General features: G+C 37.8%; 2 protein-coding genes across 2 annotated transcripts; one reads left to right on the top strand and one right to left on the bottom strand.

Annotated features, from left to right (window-relative positions):
* Nucleotides 1–587: 587 nt before the first annotated feature.
* LOC135202357 (twisted gastrulation protein homolog 1-B-like) lies at nucleotides 588–9,616 on the bottom strand. The gene is made up of 5 exons (XM_064231722.1): nucleotides 9,188–9,616; nucleotides 5,653–5,870; nucleotides 4,770–4,972; nucleotides 2,523–2,724; nucleotides 588–1,743 (listed from the first exon to the last, which is right to left on the bottom strand). The coding sequence occupies exons 2-5, from the start codon at nucleotides 5,868–5,870 to the stop codon at nucleotides 1,599–1,601; spliced, it is 768 nt and encodes a 255-aa protein (XP_064087792.1). The 5' UTR covers nucleotides 9,188–9,616; the 3' UTR covers nucleotides 588–1,598.
* LOC135202356 (ionotropic receptor 93a-like) lies at nucleotides 9,294–20,766 on the top strand. The gene is made up of 11 exons (XM_064231721.1): nucleotides 9,294–9,422; nucleotides 12,727–12,933; nucleotides 14,640–14,792; nucleotides 15,420–15,509; nucleotides 15,940–16,066; nucleotides 16,514–16,705; nucleotides 17,079–17,284; nucleotides 18,064–18,295; nucleotides 18,715–18,922; nucleotides 19,290–19,448; nucleotides 20,352–20,766. Exons 2-11 carry the CDS (start codon nucleotides 12,729–12,731, stop codon nucleotides 20,685–20,687), a joined length of 1,908 nt encoding a protein of 635 aa, XP_064087791.1. The 5' UTR covers nucleotides 9,294–9,422; nucleotides 12,727–12,728; the 3' UTR covers nucleotides 20,688–20,766.
* The last annotated feature ends 471 nt before the right edge of the window (nucleotides 20,767–21,237 follow it).

Genomic DNA, 21,237 nt, shown 5'->3' with positions numbered 1-21,237 from the left:
TGGAGCAACGCCTACCGGTCTGGTGCAAGTGGAACTTGGTCCTAGTGGGGACCTTGAGCAGACAAATAATGATTAAAACGGTAACCCCATAAAAAAAAACCTTTATGGATTAAGTAAATTCCTTCAGGACTGTATCTTACATACTACTTGGAATATGAAACGCGGGAGACACACGAACTAATTTATTGCGTAAATGCACCTAAAATTCATAAAGCTTACAAAAGAAATATTATTGAATCGCATTATTAAATCTATTCCACACCTGTTAAGTTTATATGACAATATTTACATGGCACATTAGTGTATTGAACTCTGCGGTCCTTCTGTTTACCGAAACATTATATAAAACAATTTTAAATAGATCCAAAATAGAAATGTTTTAATAGAAACGTTTTAGCAAATAAAATGAAGCTCAATTCCTTCCTATAATGAAGAGTCGCTCGATGTTCATGGCTTCCCTTATGAGATTCGCTGCGTTGGTACCTTTCTTTCTCTCTCTCTCTCTCTCTCTCTCTCTCTCTCTCCTCCTCTCTTTACTCTGGGGGGAGAAGAGCCCTGTGAACATGCCACTTAAATCTAAAAAACAATTCTCTCTCTCTCTCTCTCTCTCTCTCTCTCTCTCTCTCTCTCTCTCTCTTTACGAGCTGCTCGAGAAGAGCCTGTGAACATGCCAGCTTAATCTAAAAAACAATTTTCTCTCTCTCTCTCTCTCTCTCTCTCTCTCTGTTAATATAGACATATTATGGTGCCACGACAGTCTTGACCAAATGCATTAGTGGTTGGTTATCATTAAAGTGAAATTACCAGCATTTATGAAATTCTTCCATAATATAGTGATATACTGAAGTTTATAATGATTCAAAAATCTAGGAAAATGTGAATAAAAAAATACGACAAAATTTGATAAAAGGAAATATTAATCATATAAAACGCCCTTTCAGACTGGATACTAAATGGCACCAAAAACATTTAACTGAATAGAAACCGTCTTGCATTATACTGCTCTGTGTTTACTTATATGTTCGAGAAAAGAATGAGAAAAAAATATCTATTAAATGACGAAAATCTGAGAAGCAATAAGCGCTGCTTTGTCCGGACCTCTTTTGCACGATGCAATTACAAATTAAGGAATAAGTATTGATATGTGGGGGTGCAAATCTAAAAAGAATTAGGATGATTCTGTCGTTTAGAACGCCAAAAATAAAATAGAAAATTAAGAATGGTATGCTCTGAATGGCAAAATAATGAAAAACCAATAAGTGCCAATTTGAAGGTTAAAAAATATGATATGAGTGAAAAAAAAATCCTGATACAAAGATTTACAGAAGCTACGAAGAATACGCCCCTTGTATGGCCAAATTAGAAAAAAATAGACGTCTTGATTTGAAAGTTACAAAAAAAAAAAATTACATACAGTTTTACACAAACCACGAACAAAAAGGGCTCCTTGCATGACAAAATTAAAAAGGGGAAACAATAGACGTCTTGATTTGAAAGTTACAAAAAAAAAACAAAAATAAAAAAAAGAGGCAGAACATTAATGGAAGCCTCTTCTATATGGCGCTATTCTCGAGAAGAAGAAGAAGATCACTGCAGTCCTAAATAGCAGGATCCCCGTCCGCGAGAATGTCCCCCTGCAGTGCTGACTCGTCCAGCATGTTGCTGGGGGCGGCTGCCAAGTGCTGATCGGTCAGGTCGTCGTCGAAGTCGTCCTCCTCGCTCACGACCGGGCACTCTATGCATCTGGCGGAATGAGAGCGGGGAATGGAGTTTAAAAATGAGAGAGAGACAATACTTGTCTATTGAATTTATTTGTGGTTATAAAACAATTTTTTGAGCTTCATTAAATCTTGGAGAGGAGAAACATTATCTGCTTTGGTTTTGGAAGAGAAACATTACCTGCCTTAGTCTTAGAAGGTTAAACATTCCCAGGATTAATATTCTAAGGGGCAAACATTACGTCCCTTAATCTCGGAAGGGAGCAACATTAGTAGCCTTAATTTCTTAAAGGAGACACTTACTTACATTAGTCTTGAAGAAAAAACATTACCAGCCTTAATATCATAAAGGAGAAATATTACCAGCCTTAATCTCATAAAGAAGAAATATTACCAGCCTTAATATAAAAAAGGAGAAATATTACCAGCCTTAATCTCATAAAGGAGAATTATTACCAGCCTTAATTTCATAAAGGAGAAATATTACCAGCCTTAATCTCATAAAGGAGAAATATTGCCAGTCTTAATATTTTGAGGGCGAAACATTGCCTGCTTTAATCTTAGAAGAAAAAACATTACCAGTCCTAGTCTCATAAAGGAGAAAAATTTCCAACCTTAATCTCATGAAGGAGAAAAATTATCAGTCTTACTCTCGTGAGGGCGAAACATTGCCTGCTTTATTCTTAGAAGAAAAGACGTAACCCGCCTTAATCTCGTCAAAGGATAAATATTGTACCTGCAATACTCTTGGAAGGGCAAAGGAAGAAACATTACCTGCATTAATCTGGAAACAGAGAAAATTACCTGCTTTCGTTGACCCCGTAATTGATGCAGGAACCGCCCACACACTCACAGCATCCGTCGAAGAACCAGCGGTAGGCGGTCGCGCCCGTGGTTGCGCAGTTGGTTTTGCACTTGCTACTGCTCATGCACTGAGACATGTACAGCACTGTGCAGTTCACGGTGATCTGCTCCACAGCTGGGGCGGCGGCCTGTGGATGCGTCACTGCGAGAGAGGAAAGAGACTGTGAGCCGAATGAAAATCGATAAACAGGTTCGTTCATTCTCTCAAAGAGTCGGATTTCGATTTTAGAAATTGTATTGCACTGATCTATATTTATCTGTAATTAGGTTTTCTGCGTTTTCTTTTATCAAGGATAATGTTTTATCTTTTATTTAATAAAAATGGCTTTTATTATTATTATTATTATTATTATTATTATTATTATTATTATTATTATTATTATTATTATTATTATTATTACTACCCATGACGAAAACTGGTTAGAAATAATCAGCTACACGTATACATACATGTATACATATAATCAAGAAATCTTGAATGAACGAGACTTTAAATTTATACATCTATGCTTCATACTTGAATAATTTTTACTTTTATTACTGTCGTATTCCTGGAGCGGGCCAAAAAAAAGTCCATTAATTTTCTCACAGATCTTTCAGAGAACATATTTCTTAATTTCAAGAAGGAAGAACAACTGCATAACGTGACTAATATGCAGTCATTATGCAGTATGAAGTACGTTTAATTTAAGGTCAATAGTAATTGTATAAGCCAGGCTTTGAGTCCATTCTTGTTCCTCGTTGTTATAGAAGGAACAACGAAGAACTGTGGGAGCTGATGTTTGCTGATGATTTAGTCTTTATAGCAGACACAGAAGAAGAACTGCAAGAAAGGTTTTTAGCATGGAAAGGATCCCTAGAAAGGAAAGGATTGAAAGTGAACATTGGAAAGACAGAGCTAATGATCAGTAGCAGAGAAGAAGGACATGAAGAAGTAAACATTCAAGTGGAAGATGGTACTACAGTGCTTAGTCAGAACAATGAGTTTAACTACTTGAGATCAATAATATCAGAGGAGGGAGGTCCTCAGAAAGCAGTGAGACAGAGAATGAAAGACGCATCCCAAAAATGGAGAGGAGTATATAACTGGAATTGTTTCAGACAAGAAAATGCCATGAAGGCTCAAAATGAAGATTTAGAAGACAGTTATCAGGCCCGTACCATTATATGGGGCACAAACTTCGCCACTTAAGAGGAAGGAGGAGGGATTGTTGGAAAGAACCGAGATGAGGATGGTGAGATGGATTGCTGGAATACCACTACTGGAAAGAAGGGAGAGGCAAAACATAAGAAGAATGTGTGGTATATGTAATGTAAAGGAGAAGGCTAGAGAAGTTCGTCTGAGATATAATAGCCATGAAATAAGAGAGGAGGTGGAACCAATCAAGAGAGCTAATAACATGACAGTGCGGGGGGTGAGGGGTGGGGGGATGGGGGAGTGTTGGGGGCGTCAGGGGATCAGACGGGTGGATGTGGTGAGGGGGGTAATGGGCGAGGTGGGGACTGGGGGAAGAAGATGCTTGAGCGGCCGACCCTGCTATACGGTGGGACTTCAAAGGTCGAATGAAGACGAAGAAAAAGCGAGAAGCCAGGTCATGCCAGGTTATGTGAACCTAACAACAACAGTTTCAAAAGTTATATTAAATTAACACCTCAGTTTAACAGACGCTTTGGAGGTCTGACCTCTCTGATAATAACAAAGTCCATTAAGTAACAAACACCTATACTTTAGCCTACACTTGAATAGTTTCTAGATATATTTAACAGCAATTCCTCATAGCTCCTAAACTAAACTAACCAGTACTCTGTACTTGATAATTTAGTTAAGGGGTATAATAAACAAATTTATCACAATAAAAATGGCAGCATAAGAGTCCGCTAAGTTAAGTGTTACTGTAATTATCAAGAGCAGATTATCATCAGCTGCCCTTAAGTATTGAATGGATTGAAAAAATCGCAACTTCTGACGGAACATGAGACCAACCTCTCTGTACTTGATCTTGTCACATCTAAAATGGTGGCTTAGTAAAAAGAATTTTTTTATAAATCAAATATGGTAGCCAATAAGTACGGAAGTCCGCTAAGTTGAGGTGTTACTGTAATTATCAAGAGCAGATTATCATCAGCAGCCTTTAGCTACTGAAATGATTGAAAAAATCGCAACTTCTGGCGGGATATGAGACCAACCTGTCTTGTACTTGATCTTGTCGAGGCTGCTGCCCTCCAGATCGGACAGGTTGACGTCGATGGGGAACGTCATGGACGTCCATCGGAGTTGGGGCTCCTTCTCGCTCGTCAGGGCTGTGAAGAGTTGGGGGAACGGCTCCTGGAGGTCGCCGACTTGCGAGTCTCTCTTGCCGAAGTCGTGGGTCTTTGGCTCACACATACCTGAAGTTATTATTGTTATTATCATTATTGTTGTTGTTGTTGTGGTTGTTGTTAAGAAATTCAGTCTCGTGAAAACAAATTGTTAAAAAATCCACAATTATATATTAAAATATATTTATGTAAAAAGAAAACAAAGACTTTCAAACACCTGAACGGTGTTCTTCATCAATGCAACGTTACACTGATGAGGAACACCGTTCAAGTGTTTGAAAGTCTTGTTTTATTTTTACATAAATATATTTTAATACATTATTATTATTATTATTATTATTATTATTATTATTATTATTATTCCACGCACACTAAGAAGGAGCCAACCAAAAAAAAAAAAGAATGGCAATGTTATGGAAAAATGGCAGAACGTAGTGCAGTAGAACATGAACAAAAATAAACGAAAGAAATTTTGCAATATGTGGATAAAAAAAACAAACGTTTAGAGTTTATATATGGCATCATTGTACTGTAAACGAAAATAATAAGTGAAGATCCAGTAATACTTATGAGTAAAAACTGCATTTTGAAACAAAACAGTTCAAAAAATTTTTTTATTAGTCTAGTGACTATTGTTTCAAATGTAGTTGTACTAGTAAATTTAATTCTGGATTTTCACTAATGCATATAATATAGATATAATAATATACTATATATCAAAATATATATATGATATACTATCCTACACTAAAGCACGGAACAACACTCAGTGTAGAGGTAACCTAAGCACTTGGCGCAGTCGAGGCAGCAGACGCAGTCGTTTAGAGGCGAATTCTTTAAATCGCACTTGCAGGCCTGCGTCAGCATGCATTTGCTGACCATACTGGCGCAGACGACTTCGTTGCAGCCGTCAGCACGGAGAATTAGGCCGCTGAGGCAGACCGTCAGCAGGTAGACCAGTGCTGACATCTACGGGAAAGATGAAGAGAAACGGGATGGTCAGTAGCTGGTGAATTTCTAATATTTAAGTTACTGGAAAGATTGAAGGAACTTTCCGAATACGATAGTTTCTCCCCCTCTCTCTTTAAATAAATAAATAGATAAAAATAAATAAATAGGTGGGATAGTTCCTAAATGATAAATACATTCAGAACTAAAACGCAGAAAAAAAAAGTGTTTTTTTTTTCGATATACTATTTGGGTACACACAATTATGTGTACATGCACATATAGGTACGTGCGTAAATGCAGTACCACAGTTATTCAAATAAATAGTTAAGTTTGCATTTCGTTTTAAAAGACTTATGGTGAGAAGTTTGTTTCTGTAAATATGATTTGGTAAGAACTTTTGTTAGAAGAATTCTTTATACAAGGCAGGAAGTGGTAGCGTTAACGTCTTAATAAGTTATCACTAAGAGATGTAAACTTACTATGCTCGGTAAGAATATGGCGAGATGTAAATTATTAAAATAATAAAGATTTTGTTATATGATAACAGTAGTGTTTATTTTCTTTAAGGTTAAAGTTAGCCGTACTCGAGCATCTGGCAACGGTATATGCCAGGCCACCACCGGGCAGTGTTTAAAGATTCATGGGCCGCGGCCCATACATCATTATACCGAGACCACCGAAAGATAGTAGATCTATTTTCAGTGGCCCTTTTTATACGATGTACAGAAAACTCGATTGCGCCGAAGAGGCTTCGGCGCATTTATACTTGTTTTTGTTGTATGCTGTAAAAAAGAATCCATGTTGCTTTCTCTCCAGCATCAAACTCTTTCCTTCGAATGAGTCTTTGAACAAGCCTTGAATCCTTGTCCAAATCTTTCATGGCCTTTCTTAGCCACATGGGCCTCATTGTAATCCATTACCGCTTATACCAAACTCGCAGGTTTGTATGTTTTGTTTGTATGGTGTTTTTACGTTACATGGAACCAGTGGGTTACTCAGCAACGAGACCGACGGCTTTTCGTGACTTCCGAACCACGTCGAGAGTGAACTTCTTTCACCAGAAATACACATTTCTGACGCCTTAGTGGAATGCCCGAGAATCGAACTCGCGGCCACCGAGGTGGCAGGCCAAAACCATAACGATCACGCCACTGAGGCGCTTCCAAACTCGCAGGGTCTGTTGCAAGTTTTCACTAAACGATATGAGAATTTCATGTTATTTTACTTTCATGTGGACGCATATAGTATCTGTCTCGTCCCTGAAGTAGGTACGAAATTTTGGCGAAAGTACTTTAAGCGTGATTTGGCAACGAAGAAACTAATAATAATAAATCTCGCTTGATTATAGAATAATAATAATGATGTTAATAATAAACTTCACTTGATTTTATTTTAATGTAGTCCAATCAAATTATAGAACTTCCACGGTTAGTATCTGTGATTTCCAAAACAAATTGCTAACTAGAACTATGATTATGGCAGTCAGTCATGGTTTCCAAAATTTAAGCATCAAAATAATTATTATGAGTCCCATTTCCATCGCCACTTCCATCAATGACTAAAAAAAAGTTATATTTAGCTTGTGTCTCACATCGTAAAGCGCTTTTTTCTCTCTCCTTTTTTTGTCGAGCAATTCCTAAAACAAATCTAAATAAAATCACGTGACATCCGGGAAACTCACGAAGGATGGGCAAGTTAGCATCCTGTTGTGGGTTTGCTGGAGACTAGAGCTTGATGGAGTTACGAATTTTTGTCCCTGTCGCGCGCGTGAATTCGTACATTCCGATTATAGACAAACATGGACAAAATGCATGTGCACGCTCATGTACGTAAATATATAGCTAAGTAAATATCTGCACACAGACATAAACATGCACACACACACACACACACACACACACACACACATATATATATATATATATATATATATATATATATATATATAGATATATATATGTTTCATATATTTATCTATTTATTTAAATGAGGCTTTTCCCTTACAAGATAGTAACAGAAGGTCTAACTCTTCCGAATTTTAGTTTGCAATTTCAGGTGATGTTGCGACGATCCACAACTCTCGATTGACCATCAGCTAAATGTATACATATATATATATATATATATATATATATATATATATATATATATATATATATATATAGATATATCTGTTTACTAAGTTTGTATAAACTTTTGACTGACTTATTTCCACAAAGATTGTATTCATCTGATTTTGGTGAGAAGGAAAAAATTTAATGGCTTATTATCACTTTGGTATTTCAATGGCTTTCAGTTCAGGGATTATTGAAATATTGTGACAAATTTTTTCTTATTTTTCCTTACTTTTCCTTCGTCTTTCCCTACAATCACTTATCTCCAATATTCTAGGCACTGCATTCTGAACTTCTTTTGATGCTGTGTTCCTGTTCACTGATATGATCTACCTTTTGAAACTAGTGTCTCTCTCTCTCTCTCTCTCTCTCGTCAGGTCGCAGATTAGTTGTTTTGCAACACGTGTAAAAACCACTGATGGTCCAATGATAAGGACGTCTGAAACGTCCTTTCATATCCGTTCAAAGGAGGAGAGAGTCTGTGAGTCAGATGTTATTAGATTAAACAGGCTTTATGTCAGCAAGGGTTTTTGGTCTTATGAGCAGTCGTAGGTCAAGAATGAGGGTGTCATCGCCCCTAGAATAATAGAAGAATTCAATAGGCCTAGGCTACTGAATAGGCCTAATGCAGTCCGCTGGAAGCGTCTGTTATCTCCAGGCGTGAACCGGGAAATCAGATGTTCAACTTGTTCATAAGGTATTTAGATGGATTCTTTTGTAATCAGAAAAGAAATTTGGCTACAGCTGTAATAAAATATCCACTAAGAAACTTAGCGAAAAAATCCAATGAATAAATATTCCAACACTGTTTTCCATAGAAATTAGACACACCTTCAAGGGACATTAACCTTGACCTAAAATAATACATTTTTTGTAACAATTCAAATTAAATGGGTTTTCTTTATGGAAACAAGTACCCTAATACATTATCCGGTAGTTTAAGGAAGATGCGTTGTTTTCCTTTGCAAAATCGGGGACTTTCACACGAAGCTCGCATGACATCATATCCTTATCCTGGTTTTCCAGAGCCAGATATTAGCCTCCAGAACCTTGTGATTAAGTGTAAAGTAATAGTAACTAGTACATTCGGCTCTTTTAGAGAAAGATGATTGACACTTTCACAACGTTAATCCCGATTACCGTGACGGTCGCGTAACTTCTTAGCTCTGTCGTAAGGCAAAACTAGTACCAAGCTCAGCACTGGGGAGCTGCGTCACATACCTTGTTTGAGTTGTGGTTTTCCAGCGATGGACCACTTGCTTAGCCTGGAATCTGGAAACACCTGCCTCGCCAATGGACGTGATTCAGATCTCCCAGGGAGATTCTGGACAATCGTGCAAGATACGAAGCGCTGCACGATTTCTGCCACTTTCCAAGTAACTCCACGGCGAGAGGGACACTACGGAGTGAGGAGTGAGGAAGCTGCCCACTGCCTTGCTTCTCCTCTAGACCACAGGTGAGACTAGTAGAGGCCCCGAAGGGCACTCGAGAGGTTCCAAGTTACGTTATCCGGGGAAAAATGGCGCCAGTATTTGCTCTGTTTTCTCGAGTTGCACTTGAGTTACGAAACTTGGTGTTTTCTTAGCCTCAAGCGAACGAATGTGGAGGTGAAATAACTTGAAAGAATGGATAAAACATCACTGGAAGTTCAAAAACCGCCTCTGCCTGGCATCCTCGCTCGGCGAGCGAAGACACGGGCAGGTGGAGAGCTTCTGTGACGTCAGAGCCAGCAAATGAATGAGAGGCATGAGTAAACAGACCCATCCAGGTACTTTGGGCACGGTGTTCGACAGAGGTTCCACACATCGAGCTACACAAGAATTGTTGAACGCAAAATTAGCCCATCCTCATCGATTTCTTGGTAATTGCAACTGACTACGCCCAAGGGGAAATTATGTTCGCATTACATTGCAATGATTTCTATTCATTTCATGTCTGTCCATGTGTATATCCATACATGTTTCTCAAAGAGAGAGAGCAAGAAAGGTAAACACGCACGTATGCGTATAAGACATATGTAGCTACGTCTATGCGTGAATACACAGAAGCATACTATCTTTTCCCGCAAAATCGGTGTGCATAAAACGTTATGTTTGTGAGCCTACGTATTTTTCAAAGCTGTTTTCAATATCCACAAACGATTTTCTCTGAAAGTCAAAAAATTGCTGAGCGCCTGAGGCGCACGGCTGACATCTGTCATATTAATGACCCCATTAGGATCTTCTTTAAATTTACAATTGGACGATGAATACGAAGCGGGGAATTTCAAGGCAGATGGATTGCCTCACATGACTGAATTAATCCACAGGATTCAACGAATCCCTCTAAAAGGATTATTGGACAAGAGATTGAACAGAGGTGGCGTCTTATTTCATAGCCTACCGATTATACAAATTTCATAGGCACAGATATTCTTTTACATGACGATATGCACATTCACCTGCAAATATATATATATATATATATATATATATATATATATTATATATATATATATATAATGACTACTGTATACCTGTACTATGTTATCCATTAAATTGGGAGAAGAATGAGAGTTATTACGACAATAAAATTTATTCATATAATCTCTTACGAATTTGCATCACATAGTGTTGTACAAGCGATGAAGAATATTCATAGTATACCAATCCGGACTGGCAATTGCAAAGGAACAGGGAAATTGTACTATGAAACATTTGTCACAGCCAGGAGGATCATTATGCATATCAAATGAGCGAATCACGGTGGCGGTGAAGTGGTAATGAAAATAACGGTTCTAGTACCATTGCAAAGACGTTAAGGAATTGTTAGTATTAGGCATATAACAGGTCAATAGAATTCATGTGTTGACAGAAGACTTTGTTTACATTCAAGATTCCTTCTGTTATTTCATATATGTGGGGGAAGAGTTAGCAGTGTGTTTCTCGCGGTCATTTTTGTCAGGGAGCAAAAAGAAAGGCGAGAGAGCAAATCGAATCTAGCGCATCGAATGTCAAAATGAGCGAAGTCGAACTAATTTCAGAACTTGCGTCAATAGTTTAGCGAATAAAAACGATATTCTTGTTTTTCTCTTCGTCCAGTGCGAAAGAGAAATGCGACTGTTGGTTTATAGGATTTATTCAAACAAATGATCTAAGAACTCGAACACCCTATTACGCTTAACTGTAGTACATGAATTAGATATTCAATAGCAGTGACTTGGGCACGGGTACGAGGATTCACATATGGACAGTAGACGTAAACACATCATAGGATTAGAACAGTCAAATTACAGTTTAATGTAGTTTCAACCGTAATAGCCTCTTTGAGTAAGAGCACCTTTGTTTGTTAATCCGCCTTGAAGTTAAACAGGGGCTTATTTCTTTGACAAGCAATGAAGAGAAATGTTTCTTGATTTCTAAAACGAAGTCAGAATCTTTATCTTATTTTCCTTTCACCAATATAAGACACTAGAATTTCAGAGGTAATTATGACAACATTACACCTCGCACAATTGTCCCTTACATCTCAAAGACATAAAAACTCGACTTAGATCTCTGCCAAGGTCTTTAAACAAAAAAGAAGTTTTAACTTCATTCCAAATCACACAATAACAATGATATAACAATAATAAAACGAAAACTACTTTTCCTGAGAAAGCGTTCTTTACATAAGCTCAGACTTGAAAAGTTCTGCCCTAGATCGAATTCCATGTAATATTTAACTACTTAAATCTGAGAGCCATGTCACTTGCAGCAGATTATCTTCCCAGTCAGGTGTTCATTCTATCAATCTTTTCACTAGATTAGCCTTTACTTCATAAGGTCAAGGACCACTTTTTACTGGTGAAAAAACTGTTTGCCCAAGTATTCTCCTCCAGTCACTAAGATTCCCTAGACCTAAGCCCACGCCTTTGCTAGAAATCTTTGGCACTAGATAAGCTTATAGGACTATGGGTTCTGCAAATTGGCTCAGCGCTCTTTCCCTTGTGGTATGGCATTTACATATTCACGCATTGGAAAGAGGAGTGGCAGGAAATTTACCACACCGAAGTAACAGTACTTCTGGCCTGATGGGATCTTTTTTGAGCGCTAATACCCTCCGTTCTGAGGAAGATGGTAACATATGGTTTACTATTTTGCTTCCAATATTGATATATCACCATAACCATACTCTACAATACTGATTCGGCATTAATGAATAGTGTGTTTGGACCATTAAACACTTATCAATTAAAAGGTTTCTCTCTTTTAAAAGCAAAATTCCCCCCTCTCTCCCTTCTATACCTAGTACAAAAAGCTATAGAAAAATAATAGAAAGGGAACAGATATACGTCTATGAGTTTGTCTCAACTCTCTTCCTGGTCGTATTTACAATAATAATCACTTCTTGATAACCCTAACCATAATAATATTTACCATTTTTATCATCATACTTAAAGTAAAATTGTAATTGCATAACGGAAAATTTTAAAAGCAGCCAGAGAGAGAGAGAGAGAGAGAGAGAGAGAGAGAGAGAGAGAGAGAGAGAGAGAGAGAGAGAGAGAGAGAATGCAAAACCCTCGGCGCTTTCAAAATCAAATACTATAAGTTTGAACTCAAACTTCCTGATTTGATTGGCTTTTTTTTCAAACCATGACTTAAATTACCTACAACGGCCCCTGATATATTTATCACTTATTTTCGTTAATCGCACAGGTAAAGAGGAAATTACAAAGAAATTTTAACTTCCAGGGGAGATATAGCCTATAAATTACGAGAGCCGTCCATTTTCTTCACCAGAAATGCGACTTTCCAATGTCCTCGAAGTAGCCACTGACCTGTTACTAAGTCAGAGAGATCTCCGTTACTGCCTTGTCATTGTGGCAGAGCCTAGCGACCAGGTGTCTTCGAGCGAGAGGGATCGGCTTTGGCTCCGGCGTATTTTTAATAGAAGAGGTATTCCGCTTATCGCGTCTGGCCCTGGAAGTGAGTCCACTAATGGGACAGGTAAGTTTGTTTTATCGAATATAAATACTTGCATTTTTATATCTAAAGCGAACGACGAATAGCATTCTCCACTTCTAGAGAATGAACTGTGGAAACGTACAGAATGGCGGCTTTAAGCCGATAAGGTCCAGCTAAATTCGCTAATAAGGAAGAAAAATTGCATTGATATGTAAATTTCGAATATGTTTCGTTATGTAAGTACTTCTACACGAACATGCCACTCAGACTTGAATTATTGCATCTCTTTCCTTTTTTATAAGTTTTAAAGATTCTATTCCGTTGTGATCTTTCTCGGAATTCAAACCAGCGGTCGACATGAATTTAGGCTGACAATAATTTGGATTTTTGACAGTTTATCGTGTCTTAAAAATATTTTCTTTATTTTATTTATTAAGAATAATTGGCGACTGTATATAGCAAGGACCCACATGGGTTTTCGGGAATCGTCACTAAGGACCAATATTTCTTGGGGGTCATTATCTTCATGGTATTACAGTCTTTTGTTTATGTTTTTACGGTCATCCCCTATGGACTTGCACTAAACACACCACAAAGGCGAATACATACCTGGTTAAAACCCTTAGAGGTCGCTTTCTAGGAAAGATCTTATAGTACCTGGATAATAGTAATAAATTTTCAGTGATGCAAAATGACTGGCAGCATAATTCTGATAAGTAGATAAATAAATAGTGATCAGAAAATAAAAGTAATGAGTCAGTATAGATAGAATAACTAAAGATTCATTTTGCCGGGAAAAATTGAGTTTTGATTGGTGCATTCGTGGCGATTTAGTTTAGTAGTTGAAACTTTAGAACTTTGACTTTACTGACTGGGAAATGGCTATCAACGTCATGCCTCGCTGTCGAACTTCTGAGACTCTGAGGTCCTTTATTCGAATCCAGAAACAGATGTTGCAGGAAAAAAAAGTAACGTTAATCTTTCTTAGTAAACCTCAAGGGTAAATGTTAACCCTGTATGTATCCATGTATCGTTGACCTTTGCGGCGTGTTCAATCCAAGCCCGTACAAAACACTGTAAATATCAAGATAAAGACCCTAAGAAATACTGTGGATTTTTCCCTTGACATTATTCCCGGTCACCATGAATTAATGTGTTTTTCCTGTGACTTTTTTTCCGAGACAAAATTGTGACATTTTCCTATGACATTTTTTCTTGTAACTTTATTACCGGTCACCTTTTATTCCTCAAAGCATTGGACTGTGAAACTGTCTCCCTGAGGAGGTTGTGCAATAGGAACATCCAACGTTCAAGCGTAGGTGCAATTGCAATGCATGACCACCGTAAAACAATTATCTTTGTAGTTTAATGATCATAATAACTGATCTCCTCTCTGTGTGTTTCCTTTTACCTTCGGTTTTTACATCTTTCAAATGAACACCATGTTCTTTGGATGCTTGAGTTTCGAAGTAATGGCCCCTGCTGAATATAATGATAATGTGAGTCTAAAGTCAAATTTTACCATTTTCTTCTCTACTGCCGACTATTTACCCTTAGCTTACTCAAGACTGTGACCGTCATAGGGGAAAGTCCGCTGAAAGTCAAGTTTTCTTCAGTTTTCCGCCTTTGCATTGTCCGTTGACTAAATATTGTCATACAAGCGAGTGGCTTTAGCGCCAATTTTTAAATTCATTTTTCTGTCTGTACACGGAATAATAACTGACAATTTATATTCGTGTCAACATTAGCATTACAACAAGGAAAGATCTCAGTTGGGTGCGCCGTGAGGGTCATGTTTGCAAGCGATAATTGGCAATCTGGCAACTCGATCATCCCTAACCAAATCCTCGGAAATTCTCGGCTCCACGTCCTGTTCTTGGATGTTCAACCAAAACAGTCAGGTAAGTCTTCGTTTACAGCGGGCATTTGGGTATGCATGTGTGACTCTGTTAGAGGATTTTAGCAGCAATCCTTCCCAAAAACATCGTAAAGATGTTTTGGTTTTAATTCACTCTGATAGCAAATAAAAGCACATCAAGACTAGTATTAATAATACTATTATAGTTTTTTCACTGGTTTAAGTGCTTGCAAATGCTTTTAGTATAGTTCTGAGAGCATTCGTAGTTTAGCTGAAAGTGTTTGCCAAAAACTTTTTATTTTCGGGTCAGGTTCCATAGGACCATATTAACATCTTTTTTACAAATTTTCCATTTCTTTTCTTGGGGGGAGGGAGGCTGGGGGGGGGGCGGTTGGGGACATTCTACGGGGACACATTGTCTACTGAATTATCGATTCCCGTCCTTTACTTTACCCAAGATTACCATTAACGGCTCAAATAATACTTTTCTTTACCGTTCTGATATACTGACCTCTATACTTTTTCCAGTTGTCAATAGGGACTGACCAACAGAATCGACTTTTGTATTTTGCCTCGTTAGAAGCCTGTATGTTTGATAACATCTCTCTTTAGGGAAATATCATTGACATAAAACGATGAATGACTAAAACAGATGCTTTCAATTTTGTAGGCAGCGGCAGAATTCATGAACTGCTAACGTCTCAAAAACTGAAAAAAGTTCACCATGCTCTCTTGCTGACAACAACAATTAAGGCCTCAGGTACGTATCATATAGTGATCACTTTATATTCTGAAAAGGTTAAATGTGAGTTAAGGAAGATACGATCTTGTAAAGTACCGCTTTCCAAAGAATTGTTACAGATTGAAAATAGCAATAGGAACGATGTTTCATTCTGAAGCAATATTTAACATTGACTGAAAGGTAATTTCATTTCCAAGAATTAATTTTATTTATGACTTATAACTAAACCAGAGAAAACAAATTTATTAGTTTTCTTTCATTCCATGTCAGCTACAGGTTGTCGTTATTATTAATTATTATTATTATATTATATCTTAAGAAAACTGACTGAATGCAGAAATAGTAAGGTGCAAATAGTTTCCATGTATTCTGGTTTATGACTTTCATTAATCAAGATATTTCGCATAGACAACATAACCTTATTTCTGCATGATATTGTCGATATTAGGTGAGGTTGCCATGTACGGTAGATGTCTCCACTGTGCAACGAGGAAGACGGGAATACAGTACCTAGATTCCTGGACTCCCCAGAAAGGATTCCTGAGACGAGTGGACATCTCACGCGAACTGTTCAGGTAGCATTTTTTTCTTTAATCAAAACCGATAAAACTGAATACAATATTTGACAAGAAAAACAGTAAAACGTCGTTGTATGGTTTTATTTGCTTTCTTTCAAAACAGCATACTAATAATGAACCCATTTCAAATGAGAACAGGACATTGTAATCCCTTGAAAATTTTCAGGACACTGATGGAGAACTGACAATGTATCGCCATTGTAATATCATAATTTTAAATGTTCCAGTTTTTTTTAAAAGAATAAATCCTGAAACGCGAATAACAGATTCAGAAATAAAGTTAAATATCTATACATTTCGACAATGAGCCTAACGATGTGCATTTGTTTTCGTATACTTCTAGGTATCTTATAGTTTCCGCCGACTAGCCGCAATGGTGTAGTTACGCTATTATTATTATTATTATTATTATTATTATTATTATTATACTGTAAATGCTTTCAGCAATTTCCACGGCCATGTCTTCGAGACGGTTACGATGGACTTTGCCCCTTTCATCGACTACACACGAACTATCGATGAACCTGGCGGAGTAACAATCCCAAAGGACTCCATGGACGTTCGCATCCTGAAGGAGGCGGCGAGGCTGCTCAACTTCTCTTATATCATGCGTGAGCCTAAGGATAATCAGTGGGGGTTAGTACGAAGAGATGACGCATTTGTTTTCATTTTTTATTACTTAGCCGAAGACATGATTGTCGAACTACGTAAAGCCCGCAAGTAACGTTCAGTTATGCCTGCGCAGTTATAACTGCACAATTTGACTGCGCAATTATAACTGTGCAGGCATAACTGAACGTTAGTGGCGGGCTTAACGAACAAGAAATATTACTCACGTATATAAATGTTGCCGCTCAGTTCAGCTTAGCCTTCAGCTTTGTTTCTTAGCTCACGGGCTAGACTGTGCCTTGGCTTAGCTTTAGTTAGTTTACCTTTCCGTAACTTGGTTTGCATTCTTTTACTCTCCTCGAATGATCTCGTTTAACTCCCTTTCTTTTTGCTAAACAAGATACCTCCTCGAAAACGGTTCCTGGACCGGCACCGTGGGTACCATTCAGCGCGCCGAGGCCGATTTCTCCATGATGCTGTCCGTGACTTGGGAACGAACTTACGCTGTCACTTTCACGAGGGCGTATTACGTGGAACCAATGTCATTCGTCATGAGAAAGCCGGGGCCTCTGCCACAGTGGCAAGCCCCTATCAAGCCCTTTACATGTGAGTTTCAAGTGCACAACAACGCTGGTGAAGTGACTAATACCAAAGCTTCCCGATGCATTCAACTCGGTCTAATTTTGTTTTTGTCAACTTCTCTTAAGTATGGCCGTTGCTCTTTCCAGAGGTAGAAAAGGTCTTCTTTTTCTTCTTCATAACATCACTGACACCGCATTTGGGAAATTTATTTGTTGCCGGTGGCAAATAATTGTTGATGGAATACGCTCCATTTGATTGTAACGTGACCACATGAAGTGAAAATCCATAAGTAAAACATACTGAAAATTTGCTAGTTTCATATACTTCGCTAAAAAAGAGAAAAAAAAACTGTTCAAGGAAATTTTGCAGTGACTGGTTAGTGGTGGGAAAGGTATTTAGCTTACAGTACACTTTGTTATAATATCCTCAACTAAAGAAAATTAATATCAAGAAGCTCAAAACTAACTAAAACAGTATTTGATTTAGTAGAACCTCCAAATTACATTTTCATATCGTGATAAATTTATATAAAAAAACTTACACAAAATTATGTCATTTCCTACGAATGAATGAAAAAGGGAGACTTACATTATCTACTAGCTTCTATTCGTAACATCTCAACTTCTCGATTTCTTCACAATCTTTGAAAACGCTTGTCATTACAAAGCCTTGCTCATCATTTCGAATTCTAGGCTTTGTGGTGACGAGCGTATCATAAAAGTATGACGATGATGAAGATGTTTATAGATTTGCTAAAACGAAATTATATTATGGGAGCCATTCCTTTTAATTTCTCTAAACAGGGGAGACATGGATCTACCTGGTTGTGGTGACTATTTTCTCCGGACCAGTGTTGTGGGTCATCTTCAGACTAACGCCGGCAAGACACTTCCTGGAGGAGGAGAAGGCAAAAAAGCCCAAAGGCAAGGCTATGAGGTCTGGGATCGCCATAGAAGAGCAGGATTTAAGTTTTGGCGAACTCTGCTTGTATATGATAGCTCCATTGCTGGGTCAACCTTCTCCGTTTTTACTAAGGTAAGTACCTGTATTCATTTGATTCTTGAAGAATATAGTGCAAAATAACAAGAAGAGCGTAAATTTGCATGTCTGGTTTTCCCCTCTACCTTATTCAAGTAGAAAAATTACTCAAATAGCCTGTCTGATTTTATGAAATTATATACAATTTTCTATTATATCTACGGCTTCCTCTTGTGAGTTACCTTAGCTATAACTTAGCTCTCCCTTGAAACAATCGTCTCTTTCCATGCCCCGCCAAGAAGTGCTAAAATGAGTCCATTGCACCCGCATATCACTTGACTTTCTCTGAAGTTCGTCCACTTGTCTATCAAGCATTGTGCTCCAATGAAAAGAAAACAAGAACGCCGAGAAAATGTTGCAAAGCTTTTTCGCTATCGTAGAAAGAAAGATCAAATGATTGTATTTGTCAAAAACAGGTCCTCCAGCGGCAAAACCTTTTGCTGCTTGTGGTGGTGGTTCTGCTTTCTGGCGACGACCCTGTACAGAGGGAATCTTATCGCCGGTCTCACCGTCCCAGGAGTCAGCCCAACTTTGGATACGCTCGAGGAATTGGCTGATAGCAATATTAAGTGGGGGATGCTGAACACTTACGGATCAGATTACCAGCTCTTCAGAGCATCAACTGTTAGTCTCACCAATTGTCTTTTACCTTGAATTTTTTTTTTTTTTTTTTTTTTTTTTTACTGGAGTGTGTACTGTAAAACAGACAAGAACACTTCCAGACCATAAGCTGTCAGGTTTTATGTTAATGTTTTTCAGAAATTTCCCTTAGTTTCAATAAACTGGAAATTATCCCACATGTTTAGTCGGTTTGCGTTGATTTTATCACCTCTGAGTCTATGTCTGTGAGTGTATGTTTGTGTGTGAATGTGTTAGTGTCTCAGATCTTCTAACGAAGAATGGGGCACTGACATCAATGTCTGGAAAGTATTATGCTTTATAAGAAAAGAAATAATCGATAAGAAATATTAAAAGAACCACTTTCCAACAGGTTCCAGTATACATGAAGCTATTTCAGAAGATGCACTTCAACGGCGAACGCGATTCAATGGAACTGGTCCTGCGCGGCGGATACGCGTTCATATCCTGGAAAACCTACTTCAGAAACATTATAGTGAGGGATTACTCCGACAAGAATAGGGAGACGAAGGTTAGTTTAGCTGACTGGTTCATAGAAATGTTGCGTCACACACAAAAGCAAGGCAGAAAAAGAGGAAAAGAAAGGTCGACTGTCCCCATTGCAAATTGTGTAATCCTAACGTTAGCATAATGTTACGGCAAAACTATGCTCATAACGTTTAAACCAATTTTTGTTTCTTTTTTTTTTTGCAACGTTGGTTCAGTTACTTAACTATTGTAGATTCACATCACCGGCGCATCTGATGTCTAGGCCAGTCCCTTACGACGCTCCTGATTGGCTGTTGATAAGCCAATCACGGGCCTGAAAACTCTCAGTCTCTCTCAAGAGTTCACAGAGGCAGGATGTATGTTCCACCTCTCCTAAGGGATACGTCTTTCAAAAGCATCCCTCGGGAGAGATGGAATATACATTCTGCCTATATGAACTCTTGAGAGAGACTGAGAGTTTCCATCCCTGTCATTGGCTTATCAACACCCAATCAGGAGCGTCGTAAGGGACTGGCCTAGACATCAAATGCAAGGCCGATGTGAATCTACTATAGCTATGAGGTAACGTTAACAAAAGGTTAGTTCTGTCAATCAACGAACCAAGCAGTAACTATCAGACAACTATGTAATTTTATGTTATATATATATGGGGCTTCCTGGAACAATATCATTGGAATAACTGGTATTTAAACTATGTAATATATAACCTGTTCAGCATCTTTAAACGTATTTTATTTATTTCTTTGAAATGTCTTGTATTCAATTGTCATTTTATTAAAGTCTTTTGTTTTTCTAGCTAACTGCCTTCACACTTCTTTCACCCATCTTTCTTATGAGCTATATAAAAAAAATCTAGTTACCATTGCCTTCTAATCATATTTATAGAACTTCTCGTCTCTTACGTCTGTCCAATTCTCCCGCGCAGATTCGAATCGCTCGCGAAGAATTCTTTCCCGGTGGTTTTGGGTGGTCCTTCCCGAAGGGATCCGCTTACACGGAGAGTTTCGACCGCCTCTTCCAGCGCATCATCGAGGCCGGTCTGATCAAGCAGTGGATGAAGGACCTGATTAGCCTCTCGGCCTCGGGAGCCACTGCGTCTACGTCGACTTCCTCCTCCTCCAGCATCATCGAGGTGGAAGAGAAGGGCCTTCAGGCTTTCACAGTTTACCACCTGCAGGGTACCTTCTACTTGATGGTGGGAGGCTATTCCCTCGCCGGGCTCCTTTTGATTTCAGAGATATTCTTCGGAAACAAAGAATGAAAGGCTGGGAATCATTCCCTCCGTGCATGAACGCCCGCACATACGGGCAAGAGGGGGCACTTGCTCCCACCCTGAAATCCTGGAAAAATTTTTTTATATATATTACATTTATTACATTTAACTACATCACTTTGTTTTCCTTCCATTTTACAATACATTCTTTCAGTTTAAGTAAATTAAAGGTATTATGTTTTGTGTTATATTTGTATACAGTATATAACTGCGTTGTTCTATCCAGAAATATTTGAATTCAGCTGAACAGTATATGGGACTGCTGAAAAAAAGTCAATGTAACGTATTTTTTCTTTATCGCATCTTGCTTCACTTTCATTATTCTCATCGCGGTTCCACTGCATATTATATATATATATATATAATATATATATATATATATATATATATATATATATATATATATATTATATATATATATATATATATATATATATAGTATATATATATAAATCTATACGTATATATATATATATATATATATATATATATATATATATAAAATATATATTTTTTTGGAATTCTTCACCATACATGT

The sequence above is a fragment of the Macrobrachium nipponense genome, chromosome 30 (assembly GCF_015104395.2).
Source record: "Macrobrachium nipponense isolate FS-2020 chromosome 30, ASM1510439v2, whole genome shotgun sequence".
NCBI classification, from domain to species: Eukaryota; Metazoa; Arthropoda; class Malacostraca; order Decapoda; family Palaemonidae; genus Macrobrachium; species Macrobrachium nipponense.
The sequence above is the reverse complement of the archived record's forward strand: the minus strand, read 5'-3'. Positions and strand labels throughout refer to the sequence as shown.